Source organism: Macadamia integrifolia, chromosome 9, assembly GCF_013358625.1.
Source record: "Macadamia integrifolia cultivar HAES 741 chromosome 9, SCU_Mint_v3, whole genome shotgun sequence".
Taxonomy (NCBI): domain Eukaryota; kingdom Viridiplantae; phylum Streptophyta; class Magnoliopsida; order Proteales; family Proteaceae; genus Macadamia; species Macadamia integrifolia.
In genome coordinates this window covers 18,163,268-18,178,526 of record NC_056565.1, presented here as the reverse complement: position 1 = coordinate 18,178,526, position 15,259 = coordinate 18,163,268, and the positions used below count along the sequence as shown (strand labels likewise).

The 15,259-nt window shown below is 38.6% G+C and overlaps 1 protein-coding gene across 2 annotated transcripts in view; it reads left to right on the top strand.

Moving 5' to 3' along the window:
• The window catches only part of LOC122089466 (proteasome adapter and scaffold protein ECM29), a 53,127-nt gene that overhangs the window by 611 nt on the left and 37,257 nt on the right, over window positions 1-15,259 (top strand). The window contains exons 2-5 of one of the 2 annotated variants that reach the window (XM_042659218.1): window positions 43-227; window positions 338-410; window positions 13,249-13,399; window positions 13,515-13,684. In XM_042659218.1, the coding sequence (XP_042515152.1) occupies window positions 43-227; window positions 338-410; window positions 13,249-13,399; window positions 13,515-13,684 (579 nt within the window). The remainder of the gene's footprint in view (window positions 1-42; window positions 228-337; window positions 411-13,248; window positions 13,400-13,514; window positions 13,685-15,259) is intronic. The other variant, XM_042659219.1, reaches the window with a different exon arrangement.

Genomic DNA, 15,259 nt, shown 5'->3' with positions numbered 1-15,259 from the left:
CCCCCCCCCCCCAACCCCCAAAAAAAAAAAAAATCCCTTTAGATGATATCTACACGCTATGCGGGGAAAATTTTGTGGTTAAAACAACTACTAGGGCATTTGGATTTTGAAACACGTGAATCTGCAGCACGCTTACTTGGAATAGCTTGCTCTGCTCTTTCTAATGCAGAAGCATCTGCTCTTATTTCTGAACTTGTTTCCTCCATTAGCGGAACACATAATTTAAGGTATGTACAACTGGGATTTTGGGACTTAAGGGGTTTCAACTTTTGGGTTTCCCTAGTTTGAGCTCAAAGTTTTCATTGCTTTTATTTGTGTATTTGAACTATTGCTTTAGGTTTGAAGGTCATCATGGTGCATTGAGTTCGATAGGATATGTTACTGCAGAATATATGTCAGGAACAGGGCCTGTAAGTTCTCTCTTCTTAAAAACTGTTTTTCTATGTCAGCTATTACTTTTCTCGTTAAATGGCAAACAAATATTACTGCTTGTTTTACATTTTTATTTCTTGTAATTTCATTGCACTTTTTTTCTTTTGGGATTGGAAAATTATTGAAAATAGAAAGATGGGAACAAAATGCAATAGTACAACAACAACAACTGCAACAATGACAATACCAAACATGGTTGTTACGACATCTAGGCAACCCAAGGCGTTAGAGGGGGTCTGGATGCAAGACGACTGCCTAGGCGACTCCTTGACAACTATGGTACCAACATACTAGAAAGGTTCGGCAGAACTACAGAACAGAACTATCAACAGTATAAGGGCCGAAATACAAAGTGTCCATGGTAACACCTGGGCCCTGACTTAGCCAATTCCTCAGATATAGAATTTGCTGAATGTATTCTCCATGGAAAGAAGATTTGGTTGGTGCATAACTCTAGATGCCCCTACATCAGCCAGCCCTAGATTGTCAAACGAACTGCCATCAATATTCAGCTTGATCACAAATTGGAATTCTATTTTTACCTTTTTTTTGGGTGAATAAAAAATTCATCACTAAAAGGGAAAGCGATAGAAGGGGCCCCTAATATAGGAGGAGAAGAAAATTTTTTACAGAGCATACAATAGAATAAGCAAAAACCCAACCCTTAGGGAAAGGGGAGGGGGAGGCTGTAGAAGGGACAAAGGAAGGCCCCATGACACAACAATAAGCTTGTTCCTTGGGGAATTAACACACCGAGAGGTGACCGAACAAAGCTTGCTTCTAACGTCAAAAGCAATTAAGTTCCTAATCTATTGGAAAGATATGAAGTTAGAGGACAGTTTTTTGAGATTGTGCTCCATCCAGATGTGGGTAATTGCAACGCCAAAGGCAACCTTACCCACCATATCACAGATTGACTTACCATCAAAGGTCATATTAACGTGGATCCATTCTTTATAAAAATGAATAATCCTCCGAGGTCTTGACCAGCAGTTCACAAGGATCTCTTTCCGAACTGAACAACAAAAGGGACACACTAAGAAGAGGTGATCCACATCTTGGAAACCATTCCAACAAAGGCAGCACGACGATGAGATCGGAATTTGACAATGAAGGAGGAGGGACTTATACCTGTAAGAACCTTTTAGCATTCTCTGTGTATTGGTTACTTATTTATTACGTGAATTGTTCATATTTTATACTTCGTAGGCGTACTCGAGTATAAGTGCTCCAGAAGATTGTATTACTGATCAGGACCATAGTTTTTAAGGCGTTGGTAAGGCTTGGCACGGATGTGGTCTAGAGATGATAAGGCAGTGCTCTGCCTTACGTGAAGTGGCTATGGCGGTTGCCTTATAGCATAAGGCGCTATAAGGCGTCTTAAGCGATGCCTTTTGACGACTTATGACAAAGGCGGTCGCCTTATGGGGTTTTTTTTTTTTTTTTTTTTTAAACAGTTTTAAAATTGCTTGATGAAGATTCCAAATTAAATTTTCTCATTAGCAGGTGTATAAGTTTTGATGCACATGTGATGCATTGGATCAAAAACTTTATAACTTAAAAGACAAAACCCCAAATCGCATCTCTCTGTCTCCACTCCAAATTGCAAACCCCAAAGCCGACGGCCTCACTCCCTCGTCTCTCCTCCTTCGATTCTTCTTTGGCAACTTCTCCGGCGACTACTATTCTCCTCCAGCAGCCTTCGGCGACCTCCGGTGACCTCCAACGAAGGTTTCTTCCACTCTCTCTAGGTATGTTATTGTTTATTTCTCTATTTTCTGATTTTTCTTATCTTCTTTGTGCGCTTTTTTTTCTTCTTTTTTTCTCTCTTCTCCCTTCTTCTTCCTTCTTCTTTCATCTTCATCATACACCATACGGTGAGACTTGAGAGTCATTACATGAGAGTCGTACGACTCTAACGACTATCAAGTCTTTAACAGTTTTTTTTTTTTTCTTCCTACGGTGAGACTAACGACTCTCAGGTAACGACTCTCAAGTCTTTAACAGTTTTTTTTTTCTTCCAAAGGTGAGTCTTATGAGTTACGCTGTGTGTTTTCTCCCTTCTTTTTCCGTCTTCTTTATTTTTAATTTTGCTTTAGACTTTTAGTGATAATAATTGTATTCAGAGTTCTGGCTTATTCTTTCTGATGCAATGAAGTTAGCTAACAAGCTTTTTGCAATTTTGCTTTCAGGAAGACAAGAAGTGGCTAATTGGTTATATTTAGACTAGAAATAGTTAATGATAGCCGCCAGCCTCTACTCCCTTTAACACACACACACACTTTGATCTGTTATCTGTAATTCTGTAATCTGTATGCAATTCTCAGATATGTTATTGTTTATTTTTCTATGCTCAGTATGTTGAGTATTTTCTAATTTTTTCTTCCATTCTTCTCAAATTTGTCTTCCAATTTTTAAATTGAAAACTAGGAACTTGAATGGAGTTAGCTTCTGTATTCAACTAGATGAGTGGATTATGATGTTATCATGTTAATGTCTCCATGTGTTTTATTTTTTCTTTTTCTTATTCCGTCTTCTCAATTTCTCATTATATGTTAATATGTTATGATGATTGATGATTGATGAAGATGAACTTAGTTTATTCACTTTATTGATTTGTTTTCTTGATGAATATCTTACATTGGTATGAAGTATGAACCTTTAATATTTATTTAGCATATGAGTAATAGGATTCAACTAGGATTTGAGCCAAATAGATTGGTTTTATAAAAAAACTACACAGGAACGCTTTAGTCAATTAGGCGACGCTTTATGCCCATCTTATCGCTAAGGCGCTCCGAAAGACCCTCAAACGCCTCCGTCGCCTCACTGCCTTAAAAACTATGATGGGGACACCACACGTCATAAATATATGAAAGGTTAGTGTGTCCGAAGTTAAAAAGCCTTAAGAAAGATGAAAGTAAGCAAGACACTAGGCCCAGATGAGGTCCCAATAGACGTGTGGAAGAGCTTAGGGTTATGTGGTGTATCTTGGTTAACCAAAATGTTTAACAAGATTATGAGCATAAGAAAAATGCAAGAGGAATGGGGGAGAAGCATTATAGTGCTGATCTACACAAATAAAGGTGATATTTAGAGTTGCGATAAATATCGAGGCATAAAACTAATGAGTCATACTATGGAATTATGGGAGAAGTTTATTGAAACCCACTCGAGTAGAAAAGCTAATATATTGGAGAACTAATTTGGTTTTATGTCATGTAGATCCACGACATAAGCTATTTATTTACTCATGAGGCTCATGGAAAGATTTAGAGTTTGCAAGAAGGATCTTAGTTTTTATTGACCTAGACAAATCCTATGACAGTCTAAAGAGATTTAATCTGGCATGTAGTAGAGAAGGGAAGGGTGTCGAGTAAGTATGTGGAAATAATTAAAGATATATATGGGGGCTTGGTGACTAGTGTGAGAACCGTGGGACGTCAAGGTAGAGAATTCTCAATTACAATTGTTTTATATCAAGGATCAACTTTAAGTCCTTATTTTTTAGCGCTTATTATGGATGATTTAATTAGGAAAATCCAAGATGAGGTTCTATTGTGTATGCTTTTTTTGATGATATTGTTTTGGTGGATTAGATAAAAGTAGGGATTAACGCTAAGTTGGTTTTATGGAGATCAACCTTGGAATCAAGAGGTTTTAAGATAAATAAAATGACAATGGAGTATATGGTGTGTAACTTTAGTTGCACTAAGACAGATGACAAAACGGTGAAAACTAAGGAAAGAGAAATCACAAAATAATTATTTTAGATATCTGGGGTCAACCATAAATAAAGGAGATATAAGGGATGACGTTTCATAGAGAATTAAAGTGGGATGGAAGAAGTGGAGAGGTGCACCTAGAGTTTTTGTGTCATCGACGTATTCCTTTAAAGCTCGAAGGATATTTCTATGGGACAGTTGTATGACCGACTATAATGTATGTGGTGGAATGTTGGGCAGCCAAGAAGCGTCATATAGATAGATCAAGTGTAGCAGAGATGAGGATGTTGAGATGGATGTGCGGCAAAACAAGGAAGGATAAACTAAGGAATGACCATGTTAGAGCTGATTTGGGTGTTGCCCTGATACATGATAAGCTCCAAGAAAGTCATTTGAGGTGGCATGACCATGTTCAATAGAGGCATTGGGATGCACCAGTATGGAGGATTGATCTGATTCAGTTTGAAGGAACTAAAAGAGCTAGGGGCATGCCTAAATTGACCCTAGGAGAAGTAATGAGGAAAGACATGCATAGTTTAGGTCTTGCTCAAGTATGACCTCGAATATTAATATTTTGTCTTCGCTTGGATCCATGGAGCCCATTTTGTTGTGATAAGGCTGAGTTTTCATTGTTGTTGTTATATATATATATTTACAAACATTATTCAGCATGACGAATGTCTCGCTTCCTCTCTCCCCTCCTCTATGTCAGTCATTTGGGATGTTCTTCCTAGTATTCCCACTCCCCATGAGGCTCCCTGGGAGTGGTGGTATTGTCTCGTGGTTTGCTTACTCTTGGGGTCTATTTAATGCTAAATCTGCTTGGGATCTTATCAAGTATTGTGGCTCTATTAAAGTTTGGTGCAATTTGTTTGGTTATAAAAAACACATCCCCTTGCACAACTTTATTGTTTGGAGGGTCTTTTCCCATTGCCTCCGACCAAAGCCTTCTTGATTCTGCATCACATCCCTGCCCTCCATGTTGGTCCCTATGTTGGAATGTTTTCGATGATGTGAATTGTGGATTCTCTCTTCTTTGACTGCACATTCTCTTCCTTAGTTTGGAAAGGTATTCTCTCTAGGTGCTGGCCCTCTAGAAGAATTCCTTTTGGAAGTGAATGTATTTGGGTGGATATGACCTTCACTGGGAAATGTTGTTGTGATACAGTGGGAAAGCTTGCTTTTGGGGCCACAATCTACCACATTTGGTTCAAACACAAATCTCTGAAGATGGTCTTCCAAGTCTTGATCTTTTCAGCAGATTTAGGATGCCATTAATTTTGGTGTCAAATCCAAGATTGATGCTGCCCCTTCTCGGTGTGTAGACTCTCCTAGATTCTACCAAGAACAAAAATTCTCCTAGAGATAGGTTTATTATTCTTATTGTCTTTCCCCTTCTATCCTATAAGTTAATGCCTCCCCTCTTGTGTAAAGGTAGTGCTTTGTACTTGTATTTCTCTATAATTTCTCCTCCCCCTCTTGAGGAGTCCCCGTTGTTTTCTTTCTCTTTGGTAAGAATACCAACTGCAATCCAAAATATCATAGCAGCAACAACATCATAAGCCCTTCTCAAGGAAAGCAAGTTGTAATCTTCACAGAGAAGACAAAGTGATGCAGATAAGTCACTTAATGGGCTTATTTTATTGCAAATAAGCCTTAGGTTGGGTTATGTATGTGTTGGGCCTTTGATCCCATGAGTTGTCTTTGTGATGGGCCACTTTCATGTGCCTAAAATATGGGCAGAAAGTAGAAAAACGAGATTTAATTCATTAGTTTAGTTAGAGTTCTCTTTTGAGTCTATTTCTTTTGTTATTTTAGTTTTCTAGTCAGTTTAGGTTTCCCAGTTAGTTAAGGATTGGGTTAGGCCTTTCTCTTTTAGTATTTGAGTCAGTTTTGAGTCTTTTATATAAGTTTTTAAGGGGCTACAACATTGAACACAAATTTATGAATTAAAAAAAAAATGGCTTATGCTGTTGTGTTGTGGGATGCAGTTGGGTGAGATGTCCATTCACTAGTTCTTCTTCCCCCTTGTCAACCCTCCATCGAATTCTCTTTCTTTTCTTATTTTCCTTTTAGTTGTTTGCTATGAAAGAGTGTTTGAGAGCTAGAACCAAGCCTATTGGAGGACATCTTATCTATTCAGCCAGCATTTCAGATCCTGCTTGGGATTAGGATCACTTGTGATTCTAGTTCTACATTATTTGGTACCAGAGCTATGGCTGAAGAGAGCTCCAAACAATACTCACTGGAGGATGTAATGAAATCCTTCCAACGGCTGAACACAAGGGATGGATACTATGTACCTAAAGCTCGAAGAATTGAAAGAGGTTATTGCTGCCCAATCTAATTCTCAACCACGTTATTTTCATGGGGAATTCCTTGAATGGGTGCATGAATTGAACATGTACTTTGACAACTACGACTTGATAGAGACATAAAGACTCCAATATGCATGTTCCTAGATGAGTGATTGTGTCCGAATACAATGGAGAATCCGTGAAAGGCAACTTCAAGCTCAAGGTCGTGAGCCTAGAACTTAGGACGAGATGGAGTACGAGTTGGCAGGCAGGCATGTACCTATCTAAGCATGAAAGAAGAATGTAATTCCCTCCACCAGATTTCCAAAAGCCACCCACGTCACAAGATTCCTATTGTCGAGAAAGAGTTGGTTATTGATGTTCCTGTAAGTGGTATTCATGAGGATGAAATCGAAAGCTGTATGGTCACAATGGTGAACAAAGAGATCGAACCCAAGGGGATTAGTGCTACAAAAACTATGGTGATTATGGAGAGCCAAGTGGAAGATCCTAAAGGGTTCGAGATTGAAGTAATGGTTGAAGAAACCATTGAGGAGACTGTGAACGACAGGGACAAAGGACTTGGAAGAGCCTGTGTTCAAAGAAGAGCAAGTAGAGGACATGCTAGAAGACGACCTCATGGATACATCTAAAGACCTTGAGGTTGAGCATGTGGAGTTCATCATCCCATTGAAGTATCTAGAAGATCGAGCTCCTCATATTTTAGACTGCATCCTTATTATCAAAGAGCTACTTGAATATTTCTACGGCTTGAAGAGGGACGTGCACTATGCTATAATCACCCTCACGCTCTACAAACTTCGAGGATGAATTTTTTCTAAGAGAGGGTGAATTGATGTAAATAAGTCACTTAGTGGGTTTATTTTATTGCAAATAAGGCTTAGGTTGGGTTATGTATGTGTTGGGCCTTTGATCCCATGGGCTTTCTTTATAATGTGCCACTTTAATGAGCCTAAAATATGGGTAGAAAGTAGGAAAACAAGATTTAATTTATTAGTTTAGATAAAGTACTGTTTTGAGTTTATTTCTTTTGTTATTTCAGTTTTCTAGTCAGTTTAGGTTTCCCAATTAGTTAAGGATTGGGTTAGGCCTTTCCTTTTTAATTTTTGAGTCAGTTTTGAGTTTTTTTTATAAGTTTGTAAGGGGCTAAAACATTGAACACGAATTTATGAATGAAAAAAAAGATGGCTTATGCTGTTGTGTTGTGGGATGCAGTTGAGTGAGATGCCTAAACCAGAGGGTGAGATGCCCATTCACTAATTTTTCTTTCGCCCTTCTCAACCCTCCATCAAATTCTCTCTTTTCTTATTTTCCTTTTATTTGTTTGCCGTGAGAGAGTGTTTGAGAGCAAGAACCAAGCCTATTGGAGGAAATTTTCTCTATTCAGCCAGAATTTCAGATTCTGCCTGGGATTAAGATCACTTGTGATTCTAGTTCTACATTATAAAGTGCAGCATAGGTCGCTGTGAACCACTAGTTAAATTACAAACATAGGTTGCTGTGAACCACTGATAAAAGTGCAGTATAGGTTGCTGACTCGCTGTAAACCACTGATAATGCAGCATAGGTTGCTGTGAACCACTGATAAAATATCAGTATAGTTTGCCATGAACCACCTGTAAAAATACAACATAGGTTGCTTTTAATGTTTCGAACCACTGATAAAAGTGCAAAATAGGTCCCTGCGAACTACTGGCAAAAGTACATCATAGGTCGCTGCGAACCATTGATAAAAGTTCAACATAAGGTAGCTTCAAACCATTGATAAAAGTGCAACATAAGGTAGATGCGAACCACAAGTAGCAGCATAGATAACAACATAAGGTTGCTATGAAAAAGTAACAATCTTGTTGCTGCAGACAAGTAACAATCTTTATAAGATATAATTGTTGTTGAGGACATGGGTAGATGACATGAACAGATAATAATAATCTTTAAATAAGTAGATGGCACTATGCTGATGACATGAGTAGATAATACTCAAATATCAGATGATAACTCCAATCTCCCCCCTCACTTGTAGCACTACATGTGGACAAGTAATGCAGGTGAGAGTACCAAAGGATAATCCATCATCATATGGCAGCAATGACTAGCATCATGAAGGATGAGCAACACAACCATAATCAAGAGCAGCCGCAACTAAACACCGTACCAAAAACAGTGGTAGCAAATAAAATCCCAGATAGGCACTATGCTGATGACATGAGTAGATAATCTTCAAATATCAGATGATAACTCCAATCTCCTCCCTCACTTGTAGCACTACACATGGACATTTAATGTAGGGGAGAGTACCAAAGGATACCCATCATCATATGGCAGCACTAACTAGCATCATGAAGGATGAGCAACACATAAAACCCATAATCAAGAGCAGCTGTGATTAAACACCATACCAAAAACAACGGTAGCAAATAAAATCCCAGATAGGCCAGATTTAAACAAATCTGAGCAAATAATCTCCAATAATAACAACAACAAACATCACTCCATGCAAATACCAATCTTCAAATAATTGCAACCCCAAACTGATGTGATATAGGGCCCACCAAAGCAATAAAATTGCAAATATACAAGACCAATGGCAATTCTGGAAATAGATTAGGATTCCTTTGGTATGAAAACAAAATCTGGTGGCAGTGTTGTAATTATGTGGAAGTTCAAAAGCTAATAAAAAATAATAGTGGACTTGAATGAAAGTGAACAAAACAAGTGGGGGTAGATTCGGAAAGTACTACTAGTAGGAAATATTTGGATCAACTTTACGTAGTGGGGCAAATCTGGAAACAAAATAAAAACTAGAGGGCAATACCGTGAAATAGAAATGAAGGTGAGAAGGGTAATCCTGGAATAAAAATAAAATATGGACAAGGACAACATAGAATAAATGGACAACAGGGGATGAAACTGGAAAGGTAAATAAAATAAGAGTTTAACCAACCCAAGATCATGGTTGTCTTCAACTTCTAGCCAGCATGAGAATCCAGCAGACAGAAGGAAGATGTGTAATGGTAGATCTATCTCGGCAAAGCTCCAATGGACCAGAAATTGCAGGAAGTCGACATTGAAAGGCTCTACTGGTTGCACACCATCAACAACTGAAACTTAGTGGAAGGAAAAACAACTTTAGCTCTGTGACTTCTCCCAGTTGTTGGCTCAGGGCAGATTCAATTTCAGGAAGTTTAAATCATAGCAGGGATGTTGTTTGGGAAGTGGTTTAGGCTTTTAATCAACCAAGTGTGGGGAGTGCCCACAACTTCAGAATGAACCAAAGGGGTTTAGTAAGATTCAGCCCACACTAATTGGACCATGGGTTCTGCCTGAACAGAGAAGACCAGCCATGAAACAATAACAGAGATAATAAAGAAGGTTCAAGACCAAGAATTCATCTAGGGACCATTAACAAGCCTTCATGTGAGAGAACATCAGTAGCAGCCAAAGAAATATCACAGAATCAAGCATAGTGTAAGTCTACATTTTCTTTTCCCCTTCCCTGGAGTTTGGGTTGCTTTAGAGTCTTGACTAAACCCCAGGATGCCAACTCAATCTGTGAGGACTTGAGAAGAGTACAGTAATGGAAGCAAGAGAGATTAATCTCAGTAGATCGACACATCAGCAACACTCATATGCATAGTTGGCACGACGTCTTGGCGACCAAGGCGTTGGAGGGGTCTAGACGCAAAGCGACACCAACAAGGCAACTAACAACTATGCTCATATGGCAGCGGATCTCCATGCAAGATAGTAGAAGCAATAATAGTAAGAACAGCAGTAACAAATAGAAACCTTTTTTTTTTCCCCCCAACTAGGGTTTAATAACATGTTTTCCCTCTTTTTCTTCATAGCTCTGATACCATGTGACAAAACCTGATTTCAAAATCCAGAACCTATGAAGAAGAATAAGAGAAGAAAAGGAGAGTATCCTAGGCCACGATAGGTCAGAATTAGTCTATCGTGGTCTACTCTTCTTATATTATATTAGTAAAATACTCTTAGTAGGAAACCTACTAAGTGTCTAAGTCTATTTACAATCTAACTCTAATTACGATAAAGGTAAATAATTAAAACATATTACAACTCAACATTATCCCATTGTTCCATGGTACACAACACTCCCCCTCACGGTACACTTAACAGTAACCATAGCCTGATTCTGCCACGTAGAGGTGCCAAATCTGACAGTTGGATATCTAGGGAATTGCTTAATGCTTATCTTGTTCATGTGTCAAATTTCATTCTCTAATTCAATCTGTTATCATTCCATCTAATGCCATACCCTCCCATGTATGTCCAAGCACCCCACTGTAGTCTCGTGCATCCTGTTGTAGTTCCAAATTCCATTTTTCCATTTGGCAAACTCTGATCGGGATGAAACTTGACATTAAGCTGCCTTGGGATCTATATATCCACAAAATTTCATCCCCATCTGAGCCACCACATGGCAAAATCAAGGCCATTGTTAAGTTAATTGTAATCAACGTGGTTATGCCAAGCAAATTCCTTTTTTTACATTTTTATAAAAAATGGAAAACTTTTTTTATTCTGTCCATGGAAAAAAGTGATTGGCTACCACATGTTAGATTAGGCTAATAGAATGTAACAGGTATATTTTGTCATGATATCGACTTTATTTGCTGTAGCTTATAGTATTTATGTCAGTTCTTTTACATTATTAATACTACTACTGTGGACTGTCAAACTAGATTTGGGATCTTTAAACCATTTAGGATGGTTATGCTATGCATTTATGTATTCCTTGATGTTTATTAAACTAGTAGTCTGTAAAGGCTAAAGTTTCATATTGTGATATATTTCAGTTTTATCCCATATTTTGATGATTCCAACAAAATTTTGCAATTTCAACTCACTAGTGAAATTAATCTAATATTTCTAAACTGATTTCCGTACAATCATATGAAATCAGCTTGAGTGAACATTACTAATCCAAACTTTATAAGGCATTTATTCACAGAATGGCCTTGTATCTCTTTATGCATTAAAGAATATTATGGAATGTTATATCCCCTGTTCTGTGATGTGGTTTCTTGGAAATGGTGGGAAGTAGGAGGAGTGTTAATGGATAAATTGTCACTCTTTGCTGATATGGCTATTGTCTGGTATTTTATGTATTTGACTCTTGCTACAAAAAGAGTCCAGGGCTGCTAATAGATTTTTGGGGTCGAACTGTTTGTCCCTGTTTGGAAAGTGATAAATTTAGTGTAGCAAGATGTTGCATAAGCTGTTAATGAAATACTAGTATCTACACATGTTGAGGCTGTTGAGTAAATCATGCACCACTGACATTTAGGTAGATACAAAACAATTTTTTGTTGCCATTACGGGGGGGAAAAAAAAAAACAAAAAAGAGGGAGAAAAAACTTATTGGTGGAGCTGGAGATGCCAGATAGACAAGGTTCCAATATTGTGAATCTTAGAGGCCTTGGGTCAGACTTGAAGATAAGCCTGCGCTTTTGTTGGGAGGACTTAATCGGTCACCCTAATTGTTTCTTAGCCCAGTAGGACATCAAGAGGAAATGTATAAATGGCAAGGGGACATAGGGGTACACTGCCCTAGATCTTGGGTTATTCTTTATAAATTGTTCAGTGGAAGGGCGATGCAGATCAGATCGATAGATCTGCTTGTGGTGGGTAGGAGAAGGGTAGGAGAAAGTGAATCAGCAAGAATTATGAGAGAGAGATGTCGTAGGGAGAGAGGAGAGAAAAAAAACAATAGAGGCAACGACCTCACTATCAAATAAACTTATTCGATTGCTCAATTTGTGGTGGCTTGTGAGCCTTTACAGTGTATTTATGAAGCTGTAAAATAGAAGAAAAAACGAAAATTCCTCGTAAGGTTGGATGACTTGTCAGTGTCCTAAATTAGTCCACTGTTACAATAAATAAATAGAGAAATAAACTTCCATGATGGACTGAGCCACCAGGAATCCCCATACGCAACCTATGGTTTGGGTCTCCAAGCTGGGTCCGACAAGTGCTTATTTTAGTGAAGGGGTGGTCACGTGTTACTGTTCACGGGTTGCTGTTCATGTGTCCAGTAAACTGGGGATAATAATCCAGACCAAAAAGGTTCAGATGTGGACCAAACCAACTCAAGCCAAACTGATTCATTAAAGGGGTTTTTTGTTGGGAGGTTGGTGTTTCTGTCTTGTTTCTTTGAAGGGCTGTTGCTTTTGGAGGACCTACTATCATAAGTTTGGGTAGTGGTCTTGTTTGCATTTCTTTTTTGGCTTTCTTATTAGATATAGTTGGCTGTGCATCTCATGCTTCAGTAGCCGCTGATATTACCATTTTGGTTTTTTTCCTCCCCCCTCTCCCCCCTTTTTTTTTTCGGGTGGGGGTGGGGGGTGGGTTTGGGTCTGCAATCTTCTGTTGTCTCTTCTGATGCTGCTTGGCCAACATATTACATTTTTTTTCTCTCTCTTCTAATAAATTGCAGTTACCAATTTACGGGGATATTTTGACAGTGAGTCCGAAATTGAATGTGAGAAATTATGAGTACATGAGATGGCTTGACTTAGGAGAAATGAAGTTTGCTTGTTATATAATTTTCATCATCGTGCTAGTCTTATTTATGCTTTCAAGTTAAGGCTGGGCTGTTGACTGAATTCACTGAAATCATATGCAGTTCTTGTAGTATGAAGATACTTTGTATGCGAGGAAATGCAGACTGCATGGCTCTTTTATATAATTTTCTCTTCTCATTTTACTTTAATTTATTGAACAATATACTGATAGCCATTTTCCACCAGATATCAGAGGAACTGCTTCAACGAACGATTAAGTGCCTTGTAGATGTGGTTAATTCTGAGACTGCAACATTGGCTTCCATTGCTATGCAAGCACTAGGTCACATTGGACTGTGTGGTTCATTACCTATGCTTGTTCTTGATTCTGGCTCGGGTAATTTTCTATTTGTATTTTGAAAAATTGTGAATTCAAGGAACATCTGTATTAATTTACATATAGGAATAAAGCATATGCAAGCTCAATTTTTTTTTTTTTTTTGGAACTGCAGATGGTGTTTTGACAATTTTACGTGAAAGGTTGGCGAAGCTACTCTCTGGTGATGATATCAAAGTTACCCAGAAAATTTTGCTTTCGCTGGGACACATCTGTATGAAAGAGACATCGTTCCCAGTTATAAGTGTTGCCCTTGATTTAATTTTCAGTCTTTGCCGTTCAAAGGTGGGTAACGGTTCTTGTTTCATTTATTTGTGTCCATATTGACTTCTTTGTGCATTTAGTGCTGAAGGTTAGGACAAAACAATGAGTTCACTTCTCCCAGGACACTGCTGATGCAGTGCTAAGGGTGTATTCAAAGAGGAATAAAGGCTATCCCAAACAAGCTCATATTTAGGCAATTAGGCCCAACAAATTAAGTCATAACCAGCCAACGATAGGCCAAGACTTAAATTATAGTCACGCTCAAGTACTTGAGTTTACCTTTGATCCCTGATTCCCTGCCAGGTGGACTGTATAACGCTGACTCCTATTTTAAATCTCATACGTAAGAGGCTCCAACTTTGGAAGGTCAAGCTTCTCTCCTATGCCGATCTCCTTGAATTGATTAGTTCTGTCCTTCAATCCTCTTATATCTATTGTTCTGGTGTTTTCTGGTTACCCTAGTCTACCATTAAGGAGCTGAGTCCTTTATGTGTGCCTTCCTTTGGAAAGGCTCTAATTCCATCAGATTCCTTCACCCTATCAGTTGGACCGCTGTCTACTTCCCAACGATGAGGGGGTCTTGGTTTGAGAAAAATTAAAGAGATCTATTCTATTGGTATCCTCAAGTTGATCTGGAAGTTAGTGGCCAAGAAGAAAAGTCTTTACCTTGACTGGATCTAACTCTGGATCTTTCCAGTAGATTTGGGACATCATCGCTTTAGATGTCAGAAGCAAGCTATCTGTGATCTCCTCTCAGTGTGTCGACCCCCCAAGGAACAAGCTTATTGTTGTTTCCTGGGCCCTCCCCCCCTCCCCTTGCTTAGGGTTGGGCTTTGTTTTTCCTTATATTGCTAGTCCTATAATGTTTTTTCTTCCTCCCGTATTCCTGGGGTTTCCTTATATTTCTCTCTCCTTTTGGTAATGAATTCTTATTCACCCAAAAAAAATTGACCAAGCTTTATCCCCCTTGCATGGGCTTGACCATTCAACATCATGTTCTGATGTTCCACCCTACCACCATATATTTCTTTAGGTCATAAGCACTTGTTCTTTCTCTCAGTTGTGCAGCACAACTCATTTTTGGCCTTTTCTTCTCCTTTCGGTGCCTTCAGTTTCCATATATTTCCTCAGTACATCATTGTTCATTTTTGCACAGGAACCAACCAGTTTGAACGATCCTATATTCTGACTAATCCATATATTTATGATTCAGTCTTCTCTGTACTAAAAACCCAGTCATCTTAAAGGCTGCATGTCAGCTTATATTCGTTTTATGTGTATGTTTTTTTTTTTTTCTTTTAGGGTTGGCAACATTTTTGTCAGAAAAAGGATATCGGGTCTTACAGCTTAGTGCATGTTTGGGACAGCCTATTGGATTACAGCTTCTGGGGCTTTGGAAGCCTGGTTCTGGAGGCAAGGAGACTGATCCAACCAAAAACGTTGGTTTGGGATCTTTACCACATCCAGCACCAGAACTGGAAGCTTGGGGGAGGAGGTGGTGAATATTCCTAACAGACAGGTCTGGTTGGATCCACCTCCATGCCTCTTGTAGATGACTTCTAAAAGTCTATAAGCTGATCGATAACCAACCCCACC